Source organism: Antechinus flavipes, chromosome 1, assembly GCF_016432865.1.
Source record: "Antechinus flavipes isolate AdamAnt ecotype Samford, QLD, Australia chromosome 1, AdamAnt_v2, whole genome shotgun sequence".
NCBI lineage: Eukaryota > Metazoa > Chordata > Mammalia > Dasyuromorphia > Dasyuridae > Antechinus > Antechinus flavipes.
This window is the reverse complement of record NC_067398.1, coordinates 150,748,054-150,775,852: the sequence shown is the minus strand read 5'-3', so window position 1 is coordinate 150,775,852 and position 27,799 is coordinate 150,748,054. Positions and strand designations below refer to the sequence as shown.

Here is a 27,799-nt window from a genome sequence, read left to right as displayed (position 1 = left end):
TATGAAAACTATGAATTTCCCCCCCTCAATTACCTCTTTTCCTTCTAATTTTAACCACATTAAATTGTTTTGTATAAAAACTTTTAAATTGTTTACAACAATCAAAGTTTCCATTTTATTTTATGTGATCCCTTCTGTTATTTGTTTGGTCACGATCCACAGCAGTGAAATTCGCTAATGTTACAATTTTAAATAAGTTAATGGGAAAAATCAGCAAAGTTTGACTAAGCATGATGACCACTTCAACTGAGAAATAGAAAAATGAAACCCTCTTTATCTTTGTAGAATTTATATTTTACTTTTGTATTTTTATATCTAAATAAAGAGATCTTCAGTATCAAATTTATTAGAATCTCATTAATTTTTTTAAACATGTTCACAGTCTTCTTTTTTGTTTTTTGAGTAAAGCCTTCAAATGTTGCCTTTTGCTGTACTGAATCAAATGCATTTTTTAAAAGTTAGGATTTATATAGCATTTCAAATTTTGCAAAGCGCTTTATATAGATTATAGCACTTTATCCTCACAACTTTTATGATAGATGTAAATATTACCCCTGTTTTGCAGATGAGGAAACTGAGGTTTAAAGAAGTGACTGCCCACTCAAATTTGTAGTTACGTGTCTGAGACAAGATTCAGACAGTTCTTTCTGACTTCAAAGTCAAATGCTCTATTCATTACACTAAACTGTCTCAAAAATTAATTTAAAAAATTCTTATTTTTAATCTTGGAAATTCTTTATACTAGATTTTAAAATAAGAAAACCCATTACTAGCAAACATAAATAATACTTTATGGATATATTTCCAAAACACATAATTATAGACATTTTAAAAAATGAGAAGATTGGCATTGTTTTACATATTCATGCAAATCTCTGCATTTGATCTGTTGTAATAATAATGTGCTGTTATTTTGGTTGAAAAGGCGGCCTGATCCAGATACAGAATTGGAAAAGAAGTGAATATATTATTGACCAATACTGAGAAATACTATGAAGTTTGGTTTTGTAACTTGAACTCTCTTGAAGGACTCATGGGATACTTTCGGTAATACATGGACTGTGTTTTAAGAACCAGGATAACAGTTAATAGACACAAAAAGATCACATACTGTTCTAATGAGTTAAGATGTCCAGAATGATATGGTTTGCTGTAGAAAATCATCTATCAAATCCTGCCTGTTCTCTTCAAATATATTCACAATATAGTTCTATACAATTCTCAAATACATGAAATGAGAAAAACAAGAATATGGATTGGCAATTGCTGATGTCAAGTTTTTCTTTCAAGTGTCAGCCCAATCTCTTAACTTTTCCATTCTTTAGAAATCCTCCATTTTAAAATGCCTTTAAAACCAATTTCTAATAGCTTCAAATTTGTGTCTCATTCAACATGGACAGTTACTATTCTTGATCACATCTTTTGAAAAACTTCACCCAATAGTTAAGGATATTGGAAAGAAAGTTTAAAAGTATTAAAAACTAAAACAAAAAAAAATTGTCAGCTATTTTCTAAATGTAAGAGCATGGCAAACAAAGGCAACGTAAAATGCAGGTGAGATGAAAGTGTTAAGACCATGAACATGAAAACTTCTCATGAAATGCTGAAAAGCAATTAGAAAGAAAATAAGCCTAAAAAGTGCTAAAAAATAGCTAAACCACCTCATCCTGAGTTCATTTGTAAATGAAAACATAAGAAAAATAAATAGACATGAAATGGAAAAGACCCACTGGCTGTTCCATTCTATTTTCATATGAGAATTAGAATCAATGTGTTTATGCACTATTATGAAGAAATGTTTATAGCATTCAGGAAGATGAAGCATATCTATCAATTAATCAATCATTTTAAAAAAAATATATAAAATCTCCTTTGATGATCTTTGATAAAAACAAATAAATGCTGATTTAAAAATACTTAGGGCCTGCTGGATTGAATGAAAAATTCTTTCTAATCTTGGTATTTCATGAAAAACTTACCCTCCTATTGAGTCTGGTAAATACATTAACTGGTTTTCATCTATTTTAAGTGTTGTTAATTTCTTTAATGATCCTGTTGAAAAAAGACAGAGAATACTATATAAAATAAAGTTAAATGTGCTTTCTTTGCATAAAAAAGCACCTTCTAGAAATTATTTTATATTGGAATTCTATAATTTGGTCAAAACAGACAGCAAGAATTAAAATATTTTTCTACTAGCAGTAAGGTCTAACATTCAACACTAAAATAAAAAATATCCATGGTACAGCTTTATAGAAAGGGCAATTCAGAGACAACATGTGTGAAAGAAATTATTAACATTTTACTTGCCAATAAGTGATAAAAATTAGGCAGTAAACTGGAAATAAAGTTTTCTATCTGTGAATAAATGAATTGAAATTAATGGAGAGAATGGAAAAGATCAAATGTTATAAATAGTAAATAATGATCTCTCTAAAGAAAGTTAAAACTGATGCTTTCAAACTCTCACTCTGAACTCCAGGTATACCAAGAATAAAAAATTTTTAAATGGATTTTCAGTAAGAATATAAAAGTTCATTAGATTGGATTAGAAGAAAATTCTCAATACAATTATATTTTAGACTAATAGGAAAGAGGAAATAATTCAAATTATGTAACTGAAATGAGAAATTCCTAAAATCTTTTTGCTTTTGTAAAAAAAAAAAAAAAAATGAAACTGATAATGCTTTAGATTTTGACCATTTCACTGACATAATGTAGTCCAAGAATTAAAATTAATTCAAATTTTATATTAATTCAATGTTTATTGAACTTATAGAATGTTTATAGCATTCAGGAAGATGAAGCATATCTATCAATTAATCAATCATTTTAAAAAAATATATAAAATCTCCTTTGATGATCTTTGATAAAAACAAATAAATGCTGATTTAAAAATACTTAGGGCCTGCTGGATTGAATGAAAAATTCTTTCTAACCTTGGTATTTCATGAAAAACTTACCCTCCTATTGAGTCTGGTAAATACAGAACAAGATATATATATATATATGTATATATATATATGAACAAGATAAATTCTCCATTGTTGGATTTGTATGAGTTGCTAGATTGCGTTGTGTTTCTCTTACCAAAATCCTTTGATAAATTAAGATTTTCTAAATGAGATATGAATAAAAGGGAAAACTTTACACTGAAGTCCTCAGAAATACTATTTAGAGGAATAAATTATATTTCATGGAATTCAGACAAAAATTTTTTTTACTTATATTAGATGCTTTGCTTTGATTAGAGTAAAACATTTTATTTCAAGAATGGAGACAATTGCCAGCACTGAAAGAGGCATTAGAATCAAGGAGCACAATGTAATTTAGTATACTATGTTTTTAACTTTTGGTAATATATATATATATATATATATAATGTTAACATAAATGGTAATGTGTATTTATGTAATTCAAAATAAGATAACAAAAAAGATTAAAGAGAATAAAATCAGATTACCTTTTAAATACATTTTGTATTTAGATTTTTTATATACTTTTAAGAATCAACAAGACTTTAAAATAATTAAATGGTGCTCTTAAGATTATTTTGAAGAAATAATAATGTGCCAAATTTCATCATCAGAGTTTACTACTGTCCATTTCTATTCTGGAGAGGAAGAAACAGATCTCTAAAGAGAAATATTTTATAATAATTTGCAAAATTTAAAGTGCTATATGAATACTATAACTAATTATTATTATTAATACCACACCTCTCTCTTAGATTGTGATTTTTTTCCGTTGGCTTGTTTTGTAAACTACCTTGGGAATGGGAAGGGTCACTCTGTGATTTGTTTGGGTCACTATGTGATCTGTTTTTCAGTCATTTTCATGGTAACTACACAAAGATGGTGAGGAAACATGGCCTAAATGACTTCCATCCCCCCATCCCATTCCTGAAAGAATGATATTATCACAGAAAGTAAAACTACTATGGAAAGTAAAGGAAACCAGAGATGGTAGTGTCAACAAATGATGAATGTAAAGTAAAAATGTCACACAAAAAAAATTATATTAAAATTTTCCTGGTGTGAAATTAAATAATTTACCTTAAGACAATGAGATTTTAGATTTAGGACAGGTATGGCAGTTAAATGTATATGTTTTTATTTTAGTAAAAGATGAATGTATTAATTAGTAGGCAATACAAACCAATAGACTCTGGAAGTTGTTGAAGTGAATTGCTAGATAGTAGCAAGTCTTCAAGGCTTTCACATCCTGAAATTCCTTCTTCAACCACTTCAATGTTGTTTTTTGAAACATCCAGGTAAGTTAACTGCTTCAAACTACCAATCAACTACGAGTGAAAAAGAATTGATTGACTTGAAATAACTTGATACACACACACACATACACACACACACACACACACACACACACACAAATGAAAAAGTTTAAAACTTAACTTTAACTTAAAAACTAAAATTAAGTTCAAAAGAGAAATTTAAATAATTTTAAAACATAGAGCCATCCAAGGACTATTAACATTTTTAAATAGCTAAAATAATATACAAATGACAAAAAGAAAACTCTACATCAAATTGTGAATCTATTATATTCAGCTTGTATTTAAATATAAACATACATATCCTTTTATTTGTCTTCTTTTCATTTTCCTTTCTCTCCTGTGTATTTCTTAATATTTCATTAATGGCATTCTTTTTTTTCCCCTGCATCATTATCCCACAATCTTACCCCACAATTTTTCCCCTTCTTTCATGCTACTCCTTTCTTGTAAAAAAAAATAAAGTGCCTATTATTAATATTCCAAATAACAGTAAGGAAGACTCAGAATTTTCAATCAATGAATAATGCTGGCAAATGTTTATCCAGAAATTAGAATAAGGACATCTGTATTGTCAATCCATTTGAGGGTCAAGAATGTACACTTTTCAACCTCCTGCAAATATTAGGCTTGGGCTCTCCTCAGATACTTTTCATACTTGGGAGCTGCATAAATAAATAAATATTTCATATATGTATGTATATGTGTGTGTGTGTGTGTGTGTGTGTGTGTGTGTGTGTGTGTGTGTATGTGGCTTTTTTTGATTCTTGTGAATTTATTAACCTATCAAATGAGACACAGCATAATGAGGAACCAGTTCAGGGCAAAGGTCCTTAGGACTAGGTTTGAGCCAGTTATCTTGAGTGCATCCTTTTAGCATTCAGAAGAAAAGTGAGACTTAGAGGTTACTAATACTGATAGTACCCATCTTATTCCCTGGAAAATGAACATGGTGAAAGGGGATATGGCATGGCCACTGTATTCTGTGTCTAGATTAGCTTACATATTTGGAAACCAGAAATATTACTTGAAACCTATCATTATTCCATGTTATTAATAACACCACAAACCAGTATGGTTTATTTGGAAAGAAGAGAATGAGAGTATAGAAATCTGAATTTTAGTTCTGATTTGGCATGATTATGGTCATTTAAAGCATGTCATTTAAATTTTTTTAATTTCAATTAACTCATTTGTAAAACAAAAAACTATACAAGACGTTGCCAGAGATTTCTTCCAGCATTAAGATACTATAATTATTAACATTTGTAGAAGGCCACAGATAGTGGGGGAACTCTGGGTGAGGTATAAGACCCTTCAGCCCAGAAGGAATCTGCTAACAATGTCTGGTTCGGCTCCTCATCTCCCCTAAGGGCTCTCGGCCTTCCTGAGAAGTCAGGGACAGTGACAACTTGTGTTGTGACTGAAGCAGAGTGATACCAGGTGGTAAACTACATTCAATAGCAAGTTGTTCATGTGGTCCCACATGCACAGTATATACTTAGCACATGAGCAGTATTTTGGTTATATAAGGATGAGGTATATAAGGGGAAAAGACCTTGGAATATTTCCATCATCCTCAGAAGTCTCACCTAATCACTCCTCCATTAAGACGGTATATTTTAATTACCCTGGCTTGGGGACTCTAGAAAGCATGGTATGTTTTGTCACCCCAACTTGGGGGCAATAGAAAGCAGGACACAATAAATATTAAACTATATATATACTACATGAACTATAAAATCAGTAGGACTTGTGTTTGTTACCACAGGAAAAGTCTAGCACTAAAAACTAATAAGTCATTTATAAGGTTTATTTTGGAAAATTTAAGATTTTATTATCCAAAAAGTAGAATTACTTTCCAATAAATAAAGTAACTGACAATTAACTAATGATCGCCAATTATGTGAAGGAAAAATTCCCAGAATACTAGAACTATTTTCTAAAAAAGAATTTATAGTAATATATGGAAAAGAATCACATAGTTAAGAAAGTCTGAAAGAACCGTGATGTGTGTACATCAGGGAAATCATGAATCACTTAAACGTTAATGAAAATAACCACATATGAGTAAAGAGATAATATTTATAAAAACAAATTGAGAAAGAGAAAATAAAATAAAAATCTAGCTGAACAGATTAGGACAAGTATAAAAAAGTTAACCTTAACTTACTTTATTATTTTATAACATTATTTTATGTCTTTGAAATTTTTTTCATTCATTTTTTAAATTTTTGACATCCAAATTTTCTCTTTCCCTGCCACTCAATCCCTCCCATCCACTGAGAAGACAAGCAATATACCAATTACATGTTAAGACACAGAAAACTTATTTCCAAAACCAAAAGAACCTCTAATCTTTCCTATCTCCCTCCCCAAGCTAAAAAGTAATGTGAAAAAAAGTTTTAATATTTTTGTTTTAATCTCCACTCAGAGTTCATCAGTTTTCTCTTTGGATGGGCAGGTTTTCCATGATGGGTCATCTAGAATTATCTTGGATCTTTGTCTTCATCAAAGTCTTCACAGTTGATTATCATTACAATATTGTTGCTATTATGTACAATGTTTTTCTGGTTCTGTTCACTTCACTTTGCATCAGTTCATATAAGTCTTTCCAGGTTTATCTGAAATCATCTTGCTTTATCATTTCTTAAAGTACAACAGTATTTCATCATATTCATATACGATAACTCCAACTGATAGGCACCCTCTATTTGAACAAGTTTTAGGTTCAAATAATTTATTAAAGACAAATACAGGGTAATGTATTTGGAAAAGTATGTTATATAAATGGAAGTATATGTCCTAATATGGGTATATTTTGCTTTTGACACGTAGCCCATATGCCTGGTAAAAATAATTAGCATAAAAAGGACATTTATAACTTGAGGTACATACCCCTGGAATAAAAGTCAGTCTATTACCATCCATCCAAAATTCTTTTAATCCATTAAGTTGTTCAAGTACTTCAGGCTGTTTGGAAATAAAAGATAAATAACAATATGAATAAATAAATGAGAAATATTTGGAAAACTTTGTTTAGAACATTTCAGGAATAATGTGGCGTAGTGAATGGAGAATGAACACTGAAGTCAGTAATACTGTCCCTTTATTGACAGAAATAGATGGCAGGACATTCTTAGAGGGAATGGTATACATCAACAGGTACAGGGTGCAAGCATAAATCTTATTAAGTAGACCTATTTGGCTCAAGTATAAGATGTATGAGAAGTAGTTGATAAGACAGAATAGTAAGTTGGGATCAGATTATAGATCATGCTGATGTCTAAACTAAGGACTTTGAGTTTCAGGATCTATACCATTAGTCATTCAAACTTATTTTTTTCAACAAAAATATAAAATGCCTAAAATCAGATTGATGCATTTCCTTCTTTTAATTATGGCTACTTATTCTTGAAGATTTCTTTTTCTAACTAACATTAAGCTGATTTTCATAGTTCCTAGTGTCCAATTTTCTCTATCATTCTCTGTCCAAACAGTGAAACTGGTCTCATGAGTAACTCAAAGAGAAGAACTTCTTTCCTTATTAATCCATTCCTTCTCAAATTCCCAAAGAATGCATACATTTTTTATCACTGAATAAAATTAAAAGGAGAAAGAAGGAGCAGCTAGATGGCATAGTGGAAAATACACCAGCCCTGAAGTCAGGAGGATCTGAGTTCAAATCTGTTTTCAGACACTTTAACACTTACTAGCTGTGTAACTCTGAGCAAGTCACTTAACCCCAACTGCCTCAGTGAGGGAGGGGGAAAAGAGAAAGAAGATGAAGCAGGAATAGTTTTAGCTTGTGCTTTCCCAAATATGCTGAATTAGACATAAATTCAAATGTTTTAAAACTTTCACAATCTTTTCCCAAATCTTCTTCCTTCTTTTAATTTTTAAATGAGAAAGTTCAGTTCTTAGTCATCCTTTAAATGGAACTTTTCCATTTCTACACCCTAGATCCTAATTCATAGTTCATTCCCCTTACAAGTTAATTTTTTCTTTGGTCCTTTGATAAGCCTATGAATAATTTATCCAAATATGTAAGTCCTATTAAGGAGGAACAACAACCACCCCAAAAACCAATGTAAATATTTTAAGGACATCTTGAAAACTTTACATTTATATAGTCAAGCATATACTTATAGGTAATATCTTATTTGTTATAAGTATATTTTTGGCACTATTTAATTTAACTTACCACTTCTGTGAATTCATTACTCCCCAAATCCAATCTCTCCAGCTGAGTTAGTCTATTCATGGTTCTGTATGAACAGATTAAAAAGGAATTATTATAAAAATAATCATATTCAAATGTTCAACATTCTATTGGATTATTACAGTCAGCAGTATTCTGCAATGAATATAGATAATTTCAGAGCTAGAGAACCTGCATTTAAAACTTACTTCTAATGCTTAATGGGAAAATCACTTTACTTGTCAATTCTACACTAAGACAAAAAGAAATGGAGATCTTAATATTTAGTTTATATGAAGGCAAGTTGGTTCAAAGCCTTTCAAAAATTAAGTTAAAATTCACCTAGTACTATTATCTTTGATTTTAATCTTCTTAATTTTCTCTCAAATGAAATCAAGTAGCAATGAAAAACTAGCCAGAGTCCTTATACTGAAAGAAAACTAAAATGAAATTTTCAGAGAGGAGCTATTTTAACTCCACAGTCCCATTATTATTATGTTTGGAAATTTGAGTTAAATATAAGCTCTTTTAAAGCTGTTAATACATTGTTAATTTTTAACATATACATTCCTCTGAAAATCCAAAATGTCAAGAAAAAGAAGTGATTGTCTCTTTAAATATTAGAGGCAGTATGGTACAATGCACAGAATGTATCGACAAAGTGATAAATGTGTTAAAACTGAATTCTGTTCTCTTTCACTTATTGAACCTTTATAAGCCTAAGTAAAATATTTCATCTCTCTCGTTTCAGTTACTTCATATGCAAAAAATGAGGAACTAGGTTCCCTCAAAGCTCTAAATCCACAATTCTCTGAAATTCTAAAGCAATATCTAATAATGTTTTATATCACCCAAAAGAAAACTTTCAAAAATCATGTTTAGCTGACAATAAGGTCTAACTAATTTAAAACTACAATAAGCACATCTTTCTTGACCAACAAAAAAATACCTAAAAAGTTTTATGCCATAAAGTAATGCAAAAGCCGACCTTTAATCTCTCCTTATTCTGAAGGCATCCATTTCATCTAAACTTGCTGAAATATGTTGCCTATTTGTGATAATGAAATATTATTTTATGTGAGAACTATGCTATGTAACATACTAACTAAAAACCACTTGCCAATGGGAAGGGCTATTTAAAAAGTTTTTTTCCCTCTACTTTCTAAGATATATACAACTGATAACATAGGAAATGTTAATACTTGGCAGTAATATCACATTAACACTAATAACATAAAAATATCAGTGAGATAAGTCTCATTGATGAGTTGCCATGTAGACAAAATTTATGTACTGCAATAATTAAAAGACTAACCAAAAATTATTTTAGCATTTTTGAGGAAGAAAGTATAAGAAAATATATTCTAACAAAGTATACTATAATCCTATAGCTATAAATAAACCTGCTTTTTTTTCTAACCTTTTACTTTTATTCACATCATTTTACTTTATTTCTCTTTTCCAACTTATATTTTCTCATCATTCTTCTACTGATTTCTTTTTTGAGTTTTTTTAAAATAGGAATTGACAAGATGACTAGAACTATGTTGATGTTAGAAACTGAAATGGGAAAGTCAGAAATAACAACTTGATCGAGGAAAATTTGTAAACAAACATTTAAAAACATATATGATGTGCTTAGCTAAGTACTGAGGATATAATGACATGAAAAAATTTTTGTGTTCTCCTGAAACTTACTTTCTCATGGGAAAGACAATGTGTGTGTGTGTACAAGACATAATAAAGGAGATAAAAGGTAACTTTAGAAACGAAAGCCATTAGCAAAAGACATTGGGAAGATAGTTTATTACCTTAGTCTCAAAGGATATTATGGTTAGAACTTGTGATTTTTTTTGTAAGCCCTAATACATCTTATAAATATGAATTATCAAAAGGTGTTGACCAAATGGGAGAGACACGATTTTGTGCAAGCCTTTGCAAAGATAAAGGAAGGGGGTATGTACCTAGTATTAGTAGAATGAGCAAAAACAAGTAGAATGCATTACCTTTACTTTGCTGTTTGACAGTAGAACAGAAATAAACAGCAAACCAAAAGCTCCTCAGCTATAAACTCCTTGAAAAAGCCCTCTGTCCTTGCTGCTGTCATTCTCCTTGTATCTTGTAAATGTAGTGATATGGCTTCCAACTAAACACTTCCTTTCTCCAAAGTTACCAGTTATCCCTGAAACTACCAAATCTAAAGGTTTTTTCTTAATTTTCATTCTGTCTGATCTTCCTGCATTTTACAGTCTCCAGGGTTCAATTATTATCTGGATGCAGTTCTCAGAACTATATAGCAAATCCTTGTTTTTCTTTTGAATTATAGCCTTACATCAGGAACTATGTCTCAAAAGTATTTTTTTTTTTAAACCAACATGTCAAATACAGAACTTAGCTTCCCTCAAACTCACCCAGTTTCCTCTTTTTTTTTTTTTTTTTGCAGGCACTATCGTATGTTCAGTCACTGAAGTTTGCAATGCTAATTTCATTCTCAATTCCTCATCCACACTCACTCCACATATCCAATCAGCTGTCAAATTTTGTCTTCATAATATCTCTCATGCATTACTTTTCACCTACTTTTACAAATAACCTAGATTATTGCAATAATCTTCCAACTATTCTACTCACTTTGTCTCTCTCCAGTCTAACCTATCCTCCACCCAGGTACCAAAATGATTTTCCAATGGCACAGGTATGAAGCCTTCTCTGCTGACTCTAGTGATTCTACTACTCTAGTGACAACTAGGTAATGTAGCATATAAGAGTGCTAGACCTAGAGGAAAATCTGATTTCAAATCAGATTCTTAACTAGCTCTAATGTGGTAAAGTCAATGAACCTTTATCTTCCTCAGTTTCCTCAACTATAAATGGTAATAATAACAGCCCCTATCCTTACTGGGTTATCGTGAAGATCAATAATATTGATAAAAGTTGACCACAATATCTGACAAGTGGTAGCCTCTTAATAAATGTTATCTGTTATGGCCTTCATCTCAATTTCATATTATAAAAAATATGGAGATGATTATATAACTTTAAGGTTTCGGTTACATCATTAAATTGTGAAAATTGATATCAATAAATCAATAAAATATTTATTGACCATCAAGGCAAAAGATAAAAAAACAGCAAGTCTGATAAAAATCTAAGATGAGATAACAGATAATTGCAATATTAAGAACAATAAAAAATTCTTATATGAAACTTACAATTTATTGCTTTGTAATACAATTATACTACAATGGACGTTACCTCTGGGCTACCAAGTAAACTCCTTTAAAGTAAGAGTTTTAAGTCTATAAATCCACATGCAAAATAAGCACTAAAATATCTGAAGAATGGATGAAAATTAATGGCTATCTGGCTTTAAAAAACAAAAGTAGGTACTGAGAATAAAAACCATAGATTGCAAACAATTGAGGATGCAAATACACTGAAGTAAAAGAAAATATGGAATTAGAGAAACAAAAACTAATAATGTTAAAAGATAATATGATCTCCATAAGCTAAACATATTGACCCAGAAGACAGGATACAGAGACAACCTAAGAATTACAAAACTCCCAGAAAAACATGACAAATCAAAAAACCTGAACACCATAATAGAAGAAAATTAAACACAGTAAACAAAGTGGCAACCCCCAAAATACATAGGTTACCTCCAAAACAAAAAATTCCTATGCTACAAATTCCAAGCTAATAGTTAAATTTAATAATTACAGTGAGGAGAAAAAAAAAAAAATCTGCTAGCAACCAGGAAAAAGACATTTAAATATAAAGGAAAGAAAATCAGAATAACATAAACTATTCTGTCCCCACCAGAAACTATATAAGGAAGTGAAATAATGTGTTCTGAGGAGGAAAGGAACTAAAAATGTAATCCAAGGTGACCTATGCTACATAACTATTAATGAAAAGAGAGGACATTCAATAAGACAAGTATTTAAAACATTTATAGAAGGAAAATCAGTAATATATCCCAAAGAGATCTTAAAGGAGGGAAAGGGACCCACATGTTTGTGGCAGCCCTTTTTGTAGTAGCAAGAAACTGGAATTTGAGTGGATGCCCATCAATTGGAGAATGGCTGAATAAATTATGGTATATGAATGCTATAGAATATTATTGTTCTGTAAGAAACGACCAGCAGGATGATTTCAGAGAGGCTTAGAGAGACTTACATAAACTGATATTAAATGAAATGAGCAGAACCAGGAGATCACAATACATGGCAATAATAAGATTATATATATGACAATCAATTCTGATGGACGTGGCTCTCTTCAACAATGAGATGATTCAAACCAGTTCCACTTGTTCAGTGATGAAGAGAGCCATCTACATGAGTGTAGAACACAACCTAGCATTCTCATTCTCTCTGTTATTTGCTTGTATTATGTTTTCTTTCTCAGTTTTTCTTTTTCTTCCTTCTTGATCTGATTTTTCTTGTGCAGCAAGATAACTGTATAACTATGTATACATATATTGGATTTATCACGTATTTTAACATATTTAACATGTATTGGACTACCTACCAGCGAGGGGAGAGGATGGGGGGGAAGGAGGGGAAAATTTTGGACAAAAGGTTTTGCAAGGGTCAATATTGGAAAAATTACTCATATGTATGTTTTGTAAATAAAAAGCTTTTAATTAAAAAAAAGAAAATCAGACATGAAAAAATTATTTGCTTCTTAAATATCTGAGAAAACAAATACAAGACTAAACAAAAATAGCAACTAAAGGTAATAATAACAGGGAATCTCTGAGAGATTTCTGTCTTTTAATATTAGGAGACAAGGGCAAAAGTAATCAAATAGAATTGACAGTGGAGAAACTATTTGAATTGAGAAACAGGTCTGAAACATAGGTAAACCTCACAGCACACTGCCTACAAATGAAATCAATTAATTTTTGGTGTTAATAAATTAAAGAATTATATACAGTCTCATAAAGAGAGACTACAGTAAAAGGTAAACAGGGCAAAGAAAGGGATAAAAAAGGGAAGAAGTAATGAGGTGTTGAGAGGGAGTACAACTGACAAATACTCCTATGGGAGATATTCTAGAAAGTGAAATCAAGACTTTTAACAATAGCTATTATCTACAGGGATTTGGAGTTTAAAGAGCTCTCTCATCCTACCTTAGGAAAGGAGGCATCAGGGTTATGTGATGTATATGTACCCACAGATGCACATGCAAAATGATATCTATAAGAGTGGGAGGACACATTTGCAGGGAGAAGACTACATGGCCAATGGGGGAAAATGACCATGGAGAGGGCAAATAATGAACTGTACAATCAAGGGACATAGTAAATTCCTCTCATGAGAAAATAACCATTTTATCACCTGGAAGGATTGGCATTTCTGAAAAGGAGGCCTAAAGACAAGATCAACAAGGTACAAACACAGAAACTGTTAAGAAAGAATTCAAAATGGGCATCTTAGAAGTTTTAATTACATGAGGATGCTGAAGGACTAAATAAGTATAAATGCCTTGAATCAAAAAAAAAGTTTAGAATACAAACCAAAGAGGTACACTGAAAAGAATTGATTTTGTGTTTTGTTTTGTTTTGTTTTTGGAAAAAGAAGCAGAAAATTAAAATTTAAAAACTAACAAAATTGAAGGGAAGGAAAGAAATGAAGATACATTATGTGACTATTTAAGGTGAAAAACGAGGAAAAGTAAAAGAACTACATGAAATCAAAAAAAGAAAAAGGAACTAGAAAGCAAAACTGCAAAACTAAGGAAAAGAAGTAACAATTAGGAAAGGGTAAAAGACTTGAGAATAAGGGGAAAAATTATAGTGGAAGTAAGATTTCCTTCAAAGAGCTTAAGACAAAACAACTAAAGTTCAAGACACAAAAATTATATGCAAAGATGTGGGAATAAGAATATGAAGGATGAAATAACCTCAACTTCCAGGAAGCTTCCATTTCAATGTGGGAGATAATATATGCATATATCATATATACACATCCATAGCATTTAATAGGCAATTTTGGAGGAGAGAAGTAGGACTTGGGGGGAGACAGGGAATATTAGTTCCCTGACACTTAGGATTCCAGCAAAGGTTTCCAAGCAGATTTATGATGATCAATATAATTGTACTGAGTATCTCCCCACTATTCTCCAAGTGATTTTTTGGTTAAGGGTTAGATTATACAACTTTTGGTGTATTCTGTAATTCTATGATTCATTTACATCTGTGCAGCAGTACCATTCCTCCCTTTTTATTTTTTGCTTTCCATCTACTATAGACTTAGAAATCAGATAGTTAAATTCTTTTTAAAATTATATATATAAAACAGTGACTTATAAAGTCGATTACAAAAAGGTATATAAAATCCAAGGCATGGAATTTGTGACCCTAAACTGTTTGGCCATCTTTTTTGCTTCCTTCCTGGATCACATCTTTGATAAATGAATCAGGTTTCTGTTAGCTGAACTACAAACAATATTACATACATAATGTAATATTTACTATTCATATTGAAACATAAATGTATAAATTATATAATATCATCAGTGAACATTAAAAATATTCATATTCTCTAAAATAATATTTTGCTTCCTTATATAATTTATATTTTTACCTGGATAAAAAGACATAATATTCATCAAATATAACTTCAAACATTTAAACTTATAAAGAAAATCACATATTAAGTGTTAAATTGGCAAACGATTACTTTATAAAAATAAAAAAACAATAACACCAAATTCATCCATCTGGAGGAAAATAACAAGATACTTATGGGAAATAACGGGGAGGTGGGGAGAGAGAGAAGTGGGAAGGAAGGATATCTAACAGAATCAGATAGCAAATATACTGCAAACATCAAGAAACAAATCAATCTGGTACCAGTTAAAAAAAGGAAAGTTCAAACAATCTGAAACATTAAGCACACAATTGCAAAAGCAAATAAATCTAATAAAATAATGTTTGACAAACTTAAAGACCTCAGCTAATGGTATACAAATACAGTATTTGACAAAAACTACCAGAAAAATCAGGCCACATTTGGAAAGAAATTAGATTTACATAATATCTCACACCACATACAGGGATATTCACCATATAAAAAAATTAAAGGAACATGCATGAATTTATACCTTTTGGGAATATTGTTAGGAAAAAAGTTCATGACCAACCAAATAATAGATAAGAAAATATAAAATGAATTCATTTTAAAATTCATTTAAAAGTTTTTACATAAACAGATCTGATACAATTAAGAGAACAGGTAAAAGGGGAAAAAAATCTTTTGTAGCAAATTTCTCTGAAATATGTCTCATTTCAAAAATATAAGGAACTGGGGGTAGCACAGTGGAGTCAAAAGTACCTGAGTTCAAATCTGGCCACAAACACTTAATACTTACTAATTATGTGACCTTAGCTGTGTAAGTCACTTAACCACAGCTGCCTCCCCTCAAAAAACACCACAAAACAAAGACATAAGGAATTGATTCAATTTTTGAAAATAAAAATCACTTGCCAATTGCTAAATGAATAAAGAATATGAAATTCTTAAGAAAATACACTATCAAACACATCCAGCCACTCTGGAGAGCGATTTGGAACTATGCCCAAAAAGTTATCAAATTGTGCACATCCTTTGATCCAGCAGTGTTTCTACTGGGCTTATACCCCAAAGAGATACTAAAGAAGAGAAAGGGACCTGTATGTGCCAAAATGTTTGTGGCAGCCCTGTTTGTAGTGGCTAGAAGCTGGAAAATAAATGGATGCCCATCAATTGGAGAATGGTTGAGTAAATTGTGGTATATGAATGTTATGGAATATTATTGTTCTGTAAGGAATGATCAGCGGGATGAATACAGAGAGGACTGGCGAGACTTACATGAACTGATGCTAAGTGAAATGAGCAGAACCAGGAGATCATTATATATCTCAACAACGAAACTGTTTGAGGATATATTCTGATGGAAGTGGATATCTTCGATAAAGAGAGCTAATTCAGTTTCAATTGATCAAAGATGGACAGAAGCAGCTACACCCAAAGAAAGAACACTGGGAGATGAATATAAACTGCTTGCATTTTTGTTTTTCTTCCCAGGTTATTTATATCTTCTGAATTCAATTCTCCCTGTGCAACAAGAAAACTGTCGGGTTCTGCACACATATATTGTATCTAGGATATACTGTAATCTATTCAACATATAAAGAACTGCTTGCCATCTCGGGGAGGGGGTGGAGGGAGGGAGAGGAAAAATCGGAACAGAAGTGAATGCAAGGGATAATGCTGTAAAAAATTACCCTGGCATGGGTTCTAGCAATAAAAAGTTATTAAAAAATAAAATAAAATAAAATCTATTATATACTAAAAAAAAAAAAAAGAAAGAAAATACACTATCAAAGCTATTTATGCTCATTTGGAAAAATGTTCTAAATAACAATTAAAGAAATACACATCTAACAACTCTGGAATACTACCTACATTTATATAAAGTTGACAAAAAATGAAAAATTAAACTGTTGGGAAAGGCTGAGGGAAATTAGGAATGAGAAAGCACTTGTTAGTAGAGATCTGAATTGGTCCAGCCATTCTGATAAGCAATGTGAAACTATGCTCCTAAAATTACTAATATACGCATACTCTTTGACCCAGAGAAACAACAAATAAGCCTATCAAAGGTGAAAGAAAAAAAATTCTACAAAATCTTATATAAAAGTCATGTTAGTAGCTGCTCTTTAATAGCAAATAAGTGGAAAACAAGAGGATGCTCACTAATAGTACAAACTATAAGAATGTGATGGAATACTAATGTGCTAGAAAAAACAGAGAAGCCCTTTCAGAAACACCTATAAAATTTTGTATAAACTGATGGAGTTCTATTTTAAAGTAGAAGTAGGGAAAAAATTATACTATTAAAAAATTGTGAAAGATTCAGAAATTCTAACCAATGAAAAAATTGTGATTCTAAAGAAACAAAGATGAAGCCCAATATTCAGAATGTGACATGTTTTGGCACCTGGACAATAAGTGTTGTTTTCTGGACAATGTTTGTTACAAGGGTATGTTTTACTTTGTTTTTCCCACACAGTAATAGAGGAGAGGAGGTGGGAATGAAAAAAAATTATAATTAAAAAAAAAGAAGAAGCTGATTTAAAAAGGGGAAGGGGGGGGGGGAGGGAAGAAATCACATAAACTTAATGGAATATCTTTACTTACTTTGGCAACATTTTTAACTGGTTTTCTCTAAGTTCCAAAATCTGAAGTTTTGTTAACCTGTCAAATTTGAGAAAAGGAGAGAAATTAAAAACAAACACTTAACTTATAAAACAATGGCAAAAGTGACTAGATTATGGTTGTGCTATAATATAAACACATAAAACATATATTATTGTGATTAACTTGTGCCATATACTTTCTAAATAAAAAGTTTTTTTATGTGTAACTAACTACAAAGACAGATACATGTATAATACACTGACAGAGTTTAAAAAATAATAGAAATTTTAAACCCTTAAAAGCCTGAGGAGCAAAAATATACTTAATATAATTGAGAATACTTTCAAGGCAATACAGAGGTGGTTATTTTTTTGAGAGCCTCTTTTTTTCATTGTTCCTTCACATTTGAGTTTTTATGTTTCTTTCACTCTTTTGTTTGAGCCTTTATACACCTCTCAGATTGGCTAAAATGTCAGGAAAAGATAATGATCAATGTTGGAGGGGATGTAGAAAAACTGGTGGAGTTGTGAACTGATCCAACTATTCTGGAAAGCAACATGGAACTATGCCCAGAGGGCTATCAAACTGTGTATACACTTTGAACCAGTAGTTTCACTAGTGGATTTGTATCCCAAAGAGATTATAAAAGAGGGAAAGGACCAACATATGCAAAAATGTTTTCCCACCTCATTGTAATGGAAAGGAATTGGAAAAGGAGTATATGCCCATCAACTGGAAAATGGCTAAATAAATTATGGTACATGAATATAATGGAGTATTATTGTTCTATAAGAAATAATAATTTCAGAGAAGCTTGGAAAGATTTACATGAACTGATGCTGAGTGAAGTGAGCAGAACCAGGACAACAATAATAACATGATTATGTGATGATTAATTATGACAAATTTGGCTCTTCTCAGCAATGCAATGATCCAAGGTAATTCCAATACACTTAGGACGCAAGATGCTATCTATGTTCAGAGACAGAACAAAGGAGACTCAATGTGGCTCAAAGCATAATATTTTCACCTTTGTGTGTTTCTTTGTTTACTTTTTCTTTCTCATGTTTTTTTCCCCTTTTGATCTGATTTTTCTTGCACAACATGACAAATATGGAAATATGTTTAAAGGGATTGCACATGTTTAACCTGTATTAGATTGCTTCTTGTCTTTGTGAGGGAGAAGGCAAGAAAGGGAAGGAGAAAAAGTATGGGATAGAAGGTTTTACAGAAATGAATAATGAAAAGTATCTTTATATCCATTTGGAAAAATAAATTACTATTCAAAAAACAAACAAACAAACAAACAAACAAACCAAGGTATTAATGCAGGATGGCACTAAGGAGAACATTATTAAGCTGAATACAGATCTGGGAAATATCTGTAAAGAGATGATAACTGAGGCAGCTAGTTGGTGCAGTGGATAAAGTGCCAGCCCTGAAGTCAGGAGGACTTGAATTCAAATCTGGTCTCAGACACTTAACACTTCCTAACTGTATAACCCTGAGCAAGTCATTTAACCCCAATTGCCTCAGCCAAAAGAAAGGGGAGGGGGGGGGACAATTAAGCCCACAGGAGCTACTATACAAAAAAAGAAGAGGGTGTAATATAAAGGCTTGGATGGCACACAATTAAAGCTAGTGGAAGTGACATGAATACCCAAGAGAGGATACTAGGAAAGAGTATTTGGAAGAATAGATCACAAGAAACTTAATAAGAGAGAGTATAACAGATAATTTTGAGATGGAGAATTTAAATAAAAACCATTTACAGTGTTGTAAATCACTATTGATCAGAGAAATGCAAATAAAGACAACTCTGGAGATACTAGTATACACCTCTCAGATTGGCTAAGATGAAAGGAAAAAATAATGATGAATGTTGGAGGGGATGTGGGAGAACTGGGACACTGTATACATTGTTGATGAAGTTGTGAACTGATCCAACTATTCTGGAGAGCAATCTGGAATTATGCCCAAAGGACTATCAAACTGTGTATACTCTTTGATCCAGCAGTGTCTCTATTGGGCCTATATCCCAAAGAGATCTTAAAGGAGGGAAAGGGACTCACATGTGCAAAAATGTTTGTGGCAGCCCTTTTCATAGTGGCAAGAAACTGAAAACTACCTGGATGCCCATTAGTTAGAGAATGGCTAAATAAGTGATGTATGTGAACATTATAGAATATAATCGTTCTTTAAGAAACAATCAACAAAATAATTTCAGAGAGACCTGGAAGGATTTACATGAACTGATGCTAGGTGAAGTGAGTAGAATTAGGCTAACATTGTACACAGCAACAGCCAAATTATACAATGGTCAATTCTGAAAGCCATGGCTCTTTTCGACAGTGAGGTGATTTAAGTCACTTCCAATGGTCTTGTGATGAAGACAGTCATATGCACCCAGAGAGAGGACTTTGGGGACTGAATGTGGATGACAGCATAGTATTTCACTTTTTTTGTTGTTATTTGCATTTTGTTTTTCTCATTTTTTTTCCTTTTTGATTCGATTTTTCTTGTGCAGCATGATAATTGTCTAAGTATGTATAGAAGAATTGCACATATTTGACATATACTGGATTACTTGCCATCTATGAAAGGTGGTGGGGGGAAAGGAAGGGAAATTTGGAACACAGGGTTTTGCAAGACTGGATGTTGAAAATTACTTATGCATATGTTTTGAAAATGGAAAGCTTTAATTAAAAAAAAAAAAAGAAGAGAGAGTATACTGGATAAGCAAATTATCATCAGTGGCAAATACTGAAGAAAAGTCAAGAAGGTTAAGAACTGAGGAGAAAGACATGAGATTTAAAGTTGATTACTAAATTTGGAGACAATAGTTTCAGGTGAAAAAAGAGGGCAGACACCTAATTACAGAGTGTTTAAAGAGTAAGAGGAGCTAAAGATACAGGGAACCATCTTTCTCTAGGAGTTTAGGCAAGGAGGAATAGTATGATTAAAAAAGGATTCTTAGAAATAAGATATATATAGAAATGTCTGCAGATATCTGGGAACATGCCAGAACTGGGGGAAAAGAAAAAATAGAGAATAAAGTGGGACACTAAGTGGAAAAACAGGGAAGAGATTCGAATCAATAGGGCATGTAGAGGAGTGGATCTCTATAAGGAGAATGGCCTGAGAACAGAGAGAAATGGGAGATAGTGGGAAAGTAACATAATTATAAGTAATATAAGATAATAAGAAGAGGAAGCCCTTAGCAAATAGCTTTAATTTTGTATGAGGTGATGTTGAAACCTTGGAAACAGAAATTTGGTACAATACCTATGGAAAGTAGAACAGTAATTCAATTAAGGAGAAGCTGAAAGAACGCCTGGCTCTAGTGAGAGCCCAATTAAGATTAGATATCATAAATTTGTAGTCAATGAACAAGATTTAATTTCTTCCAGATCCATTTAGGAGCATATGAATAGTATTGAAGGAGAAAGCTGTGGAAGAAATCCAGAGTTGGATTTGGCAAGATGTTTTCAGTGAAAAGACAAGAAACCAAGTGATTCCAGATTCAATTGTTTGACCAAGAGTCCCAAGATAATAAAAGGACAAGGGTACAGACAGTTGGAGTGGTGGCCTAAAAAAGAACTATTTGCTGTCAGAAAATGAAGTTCCTACTAAGGAAGAACAAGGTTTGTCATCACAGAAAGTTTGCTCACCAGCAAGGAAAGAATCCAAGCAAACATCAGTGATTAAAGAGATGTCTATGGACTTCTCTTGTACATGTCCATGTAATGTATAAGGACCTTCATTGAGATTTAACATCATGCCAGATAGTAATGCAGAGTTTACCAGGAAGTCTGCCTATGAAGGGGTGAGAATTAGAAGGGGTGAGTTATGCAGGGTTACTTAATCCTACTATTAACCATCTACTTAGATGAAAGCTGACAATTAGCTATTCTCTAAGATAAGACCTCAGGGACCAACCACTGCAGAAGACAGAAACAACCAAACCAGGGAACTTGTCTGTAGGGTGATAGAAGGGACCAAGTGCTACAGAAAGTCTTGAGAAAGATTCTTAAAAAAACTAACAGAGGAACTGGCAAGGTCCTGTATAAATATACAGAAACAAGACATGGTGTGTTAAGTTTAAGAAATATTAAGTAGTCTGGTTTCATTGACATGTAGAAATAATAAAATAAGAATGTAGAGGTATAAGTCAGACTGTGATATCACTTAAGTGCTCAAGCATTTGCATTTTAATCTAAAAACAATATGGAAACATTGAAAGTTTTTGAACAGAGAGCTGAAGGAACACTCAAACTTTTATATTAGGAAGGAAAAAAGATTTTCCAACAATGAACAATTTTTATTTCACATTCAACTACAAAGTTCTCTCTCTTTTTTTCCCATTTCTTGGTTGTTAAGTGTTCTGGTAGTTTAATTTTGCTGTAGAAGGTCACTTTGAATAAAAAGAAAGACATTCATGTTTCTTGTCACTTAAGAAATATGTTTTAGTAAAGACTGCTGGTTTCTCATGCCAACTTGATTCCTGATTCAATAAATATACCTTACTACATCCTTGGCCTCAATTTTCCTTGCTGAAAAATAAGTACAAAAGGCTAAAATAAGAATAAATGATAAATTGTAATGACTGCAGAGGCAGTTAGAAGGCACAGTGAATAGGGCATCAGCCCTGCAGTAAGGAGACCTATGTTCAAATTGGGCCTTAGACACTTAAGATTTACCCTAACTGCCTCACAAAAAAAAAAAAAAAAAAAGGATTTTTTTAAAAAAGGAAAGAAATTGTAACGACTATAATGAACAAGGCACCAATGAAGATTATCAGCAGTAGCTGTGTTACGATGACTGTTGGGGAGGTGGAAAACAGTATGCAAAAAATAAAATAAGAGGCAACTAGGTGGCACAGTGGATAGAGCACCAGCCCTGAAGTGAGGAGGACCTGAGTTCAAAAATCTGGCCTCAGACACTTAACACCCTGGGCAAGTCACTTAACCCTTATTGCCTCAACAAAAAAATAAAATAAAATAATTTTTTTGAGTAGACATGAAGTGAAATTTACCATGCATTGTTTTATTTTTAAAATTCTGAATATTACCTCAACGAGAAGAAAAAACAATGAAATTAGAGTAAGAGACCTCATCAAATCCAGGTCCTGCTGCCCACCTAAAAGTTTTGTCTATTTGGATAAGTCATTTCCATTCTATGGGCCTCAGTTGGTTAGTCGTTATGGTCCAACTGTACGATGTAGTTGGAAGTCCCTTTCAAACTCTAAAATCCACAATCAAACTATTCAGAACATACGACATAGCAGTACACATATTAAAAGTAACCATTCTGCTGGAGTTTTTTCCTATTACAATTTACTTAGGAAAATGGACAAAAGAATAACAGTAGAGACAAGCTAAAAGAAAAAAAATGTCAAAAATATAATTGGAAAAATGACATTAATTTTAATAAACTAAAAACTCAGAAAAGACAATTGTAAGAACAAAGGTACTTGTGTTATTGCATGTACTTTAAAAATATGTGTGTGTATATACATATTATATATATATAAAATACAACTTACCTGCCAAAATTGGCTGGCAAGAACTCAAGGAATGCATCATTCAGATACAGCTGAGTTAGATTTAACAGCTGAGAAAATCCATCAGGAAGTCTGCATAAAAAAGAATATTTTCAATTTAATTCATGTGCTGTGTTTTAATGTGATTTTTTGGTATTAAAGTCATCAAAAAAAAATCTTAAGGATCCATGATACTGATGTGCATCTCTTTAACTCTTATATCTGCAGTTCTTCAATTGAGGATTCCTTTTTGTTCAAGGACCAATGACATATTTCATTAATTCAGGTAACTCCTTCTAACAAAGAAGGATGGTAGTACCCTCAACAGAAAAAAGGAAATTTTGAAAGAGAGCTACATTTCAGAGGAAGGGATTTTTGCTTTGGATATGTTGACCTTAGAATGTCTCTGAGACACACACTCTGAAATAGCCATTAGGTAGGTAGCTAGTTCAGATGAGAGATAAAGCTTGGATATACAGATCTTTTAGTTCTGCTTTGAGTTGTCTGAATAATAATTATACCATAAAAGATAAGGTCATCAAGAGTGTGTGTACAGAAACAGAAAAAGGTAACATCCATAGTTAGAGATCATGATATGAATGATAAGCCAGCAAAGAATACTAATTAGTTATATGGGAAGAAAGAAAACAAGGAAAAATTAGTATCATGAAAATTCAAAAAAGAGAGAACATCTAAGAAAAGAAAGTAATCAATAGTGTCAAATGGGGCAAAATATAGCCAAGGAGAATGAGGATTGAGAAAAGACAATTATATTTGGTAACCAAAATGATAACCTTGGAGAAAACAATTTCAATTGGGTAATGGGTCAGAGCTGGATAAGAGTAAATAGAGGCAATAAGTACAGAGAATTTTGAAGAGTTTAGAAAATAAAGGGAGAAAAATACACACATATGCAAACAGTAGTTTAGGGAGATGATAGGCTTCAAGGATAAAACTTGGGAATATTTGAAGGCAGTTGGAAATGAATTAATAAATGGTAAAAGTGGAAATATGTGGGGAAAACTGAGTTAAGAGGAAATCAACTGAAAAAGACAGGATGGGTATACCTAAATTACCCAGATACATCAATAGAGGAAGTTTACTCAGAATTCTTCACATTGATGCTACCATATGTTTGGATCAACCTTAATGCCTTCCCCCAAATAGTGTCACTTTTTAAAACATATAAAATGTCTCAATGTGATCCAAGTACAAAGAAAGATAACTAAGAAAGAAACAGACTCAAATTACAGAAACAATTTTATCAGCAAATAACCCAATGATTACAAAAATCTAAATAGATAGGAAACAGATTTATCAACTAATTTAAAAGTAAAATTGATTGGTACTAGTCAAAAAATATAACTAATAAATCATACTATAAAATTAATTTTTATTTTAATATTTAAAATTAAATTTAATTGGACCTAGGAGCACAAATTGCCAATAGCTGGTGCTATCTAAAAACCAGAGAGGTAAAATGGTGTAGAGACATAGTCAGAAATGAAGGAAAATGCAATTATTAAATATTATGTGCAAAGTCCTGTGCTAAGCACTGGGAATATAAATTAAAAAGCATATGCCTCTAACATAAGCAAGTTTTGTAATACTGGGCAACAATGCTCCAAGACAACACTCTTAAGACAGAGCTCACAGTCAAAATAAGTGAAGTACAATAAAAGATGAAAGTTTCTTTTTCAGCAGCTCCCCTACACCAATGAAGTCTAGACCAACAAATAAAAATACTAATGCTTAAAGTCTACAAATTTACAAAGACAAAGTAATAATCAAATAACAGCTAGTTTAAAAATAATCTGTTAAAAGTTCTGCAGATGAATTCTGATGAGTACTAAATAACTTTTTAAGTTTTTTATTTTCAAAATATATGCACAGATAATTTTTCAACATTGACCCTTGCATAGCCTTGTGTTTCAGATTTCCCCCTCCTTATCCTCATCCCCTCCCTTAAATGGCAAGCAATCCATGTTAAAATATATGTTAAATTCAACATGTGTAAACATATTTATGCAATTCTCTTGTTGCACAAGAAAATTCAGATCAAAAAGGAAAGAAAAGAAAACAAAATACAAGCGAACAACATCAAAAAGAGGATGTTATGCTATAATGCACATTCAAGTACTAAATAATTTTATCAATGCAAAGCAGCACTCAAAAACTGTTGTTAAAAGCAAAAGATATTAGATGAAGAGAGCCATCTACACCCAGAAAGAGAGAACTATGGGAATTAAGTATGGATCGCAACATAGCATTTTCACTTTTTGTTGTTTGCTTGCATTTTATTTTCTTTCTCATTTGTTTTTCTTTTTTTAAGTTGGAAATATCTCTGAATGGCTTCACAGAGAAAAATGATACCTAAGTTGTGCCTTAAAGGAAGGGAAATATCTCAAAAGGCAGTAATGGAAAATTGTTCTTTCCAGGAAGGGCAAGAATATGAGCAAAGGCATCGACAGAACAGAGGAAGATAAGCTTGACTAGAATATAGTCAGGAATGTTGAGAGTATGAAAATGTTTGACAGATACCTTCTCAGTAGCAAAGGCAAGAAATGAACAGGATGATGTGATTAGTCACATTAGAATGTTTATGCACAATGGGGTGACAGAAATAGACAGAGGACCCACCAATGGAAATTATAAAGTTAAGAGGATGTGGAAATTTGAGAGATAATAAAATGAATTCAGTCTTGGACACAATGAAACACTTGTATCAAAGAGAGTAAGAGACTATATAAGAGTAATATAGTCAATATTATATCTCTAGGACACGAGAGCACTGATATTTAGGACTTGAGAGTTAACTTTAAGTACATGAAAAATTACTATGTAAAAAAGAAATTAATCAATTCTGTTTAGTCCCAGAACTAGGAGCAATGGGTAAAAAATGCAGGACTAACTTTTGGCTTGGTTAATTGGTTACTTAATCAATTTAGTTAGGAAAGTTTTCCTACCATGGAAGGACATCTTCAACCAAGGATTGGATGACTACATTTGAGAGATGCTATAAAAGTATTATTTTAGAGGAGACATATTTGATAATACAAATTCAACTGACTGTCCCTATTGTTTTCGTGTTATACAAAATCAGATAAAGGTTACAGTGGCTGACCATTGGAGTCCTTGAAGTACCCTCTGTGCTCTATGAATCCACAGAAATTTGTAACTCTTGATGTTGATGAAGATTACAATGCATGAGTTTTCTATTAATATGGAATTTTTGACTACTATCTTTCTTTAGGAAGATCATCTCTGAACTCAGAAGTTTTTTTTTTAATGATTTTAGCAATAACAGTATAGAATACAAAGTATCTTATTATCACTTGTTCTTGAAACTTAACTCTCCTATCTTTTCTGGTCATACTTTTTTTATGCCATCGCTTATACATTAGTCATAACTAATAATATGCTACTAACTATTTATACCCACAATAGATCACAGTTAACAATAGCAGGAGAATACAAGAAAACAAAACAAAACAAAACAGGTGCCAGAGTGGCTTTAGTCCATTTAAAAACCTTGTGTTTTTATACTATGGAGGCTTCAAATGAAAATCAGTCATCTCTCTGCCTTCTGTATAAAGCATTATAAAAATGTTAAGAATGACTATAGCAATTTTTTTTATTCTTACAATTTTGTCAGTTCTTATAGATAGGCAAAGAGTAGATGTTTTGAAGTTCAGCATTTTGAGGTTAATTTGTAACAAAAATTGGGAGGGCGAGATTTAAAGGAGAAATAATGAATTGGTAACATTTTAAAATAAAGAAAATTTCATCAGCAAATCAAGTTATAATATTTGCTCTTTAAAATTTGTTGTGCATGAAATTTAACTTTTTACGTTAAAAAGAAAAAAATAAATACATTTAAAAAAAAGAAAACTTACTTTGAAATGGGATTTACGCTGGCCTCAACAACTGTCAGAACCTTACAGTTCTTTATATTTTCTGGAAACTCCTGAATTCCTAGAAAAAGGAACAAAAAAAATATATCCCTAAGTTTACATGGATAATCATACCTCTTGCCCAAAATATTTCTTTGGTAGGAATATACTATGAAAGTGTTATCAAATAAGTGTTATCCAAAAAAATAAATAAAGCCTATCTGTACAAATATTTTCATTAATATTTTCAACATTATGTGTAATTTTATTTTAAAGCAAGCAACTTAATGACCAACAAAGAAGGATGAGTTAATTGAATTTTGGTAAAACAATGTAATGAAACCAAGAGGCATAAATAATACAAAGAAATCAGAGGGAAAACTCTATTAAATAATGCAAAACAAAATGTAAAGTAAAAGTAAAGACTAGGGAATAGAAAACTGCTCTCAGAATCAGGAATTAATTGAAGGATCAAGTCTCTTCACTGACACATACTGATTGTAATCCTGGGAAGTCACCTAACTTCTCAGTGGTCTAGGTTAGAGGTGGCAAACTCATAGCACCATAAAAATTCTTGAGTGAAGAAGAACCAGACTAAAATGCAATTTTTAAATGTTTAACAAATGGACAAAAATATAATACCACATAGATAATGTAAGGTCTGTTTCTATTCAATAC

General features: G+C 31.7%; 1 protein-coding gene across 10 annotated transcripts in view; it reads right to left on the bottom strand.

Annotated features, from left to right (window-relative positions):
- The window catches only part of ERBIN (erbb2 interacting protein), a 169,924-nt gene that overhangs the window by 52,748 nt on the left and 89,377 nt on the right, over positions 1-27,799 (bottom strand). For all 10 annotated transcript variants that reach the window (XM_051991400.1, XM_051991412.1, XM_051991426.1 and 7 more), the window contains exons 6-12: positions 27,125-27,203; positions 23,232-23,321; positions 17,687-17,743; positions 8,496-8,559; positions 7,190-7,264; positions 4,159-4,303; positions 1,980-2,052 (exon numbers count right to left, since the gene is read on the bottom strand). In XM_051991400.1, the coding sequence (XP_051847360.1) occupies positions 1,980-2,052; positions 4,159-4,303; positions 7,190-7,264; positions 8,496-8,559; positions 17,687-17,743; positions 23,232-23,321; positions 27,125-27,203 (583 nt within the window). The remainder of the gene's footprint in view (positions 1-1,979; positions 2,053-4,158; positions 4,304-7,189; positions 7,265-8,495; positions 8,560-17,686; positions 17,744-23,231; positions 23,322-27,124; positions 27,204-27,799) is intronic.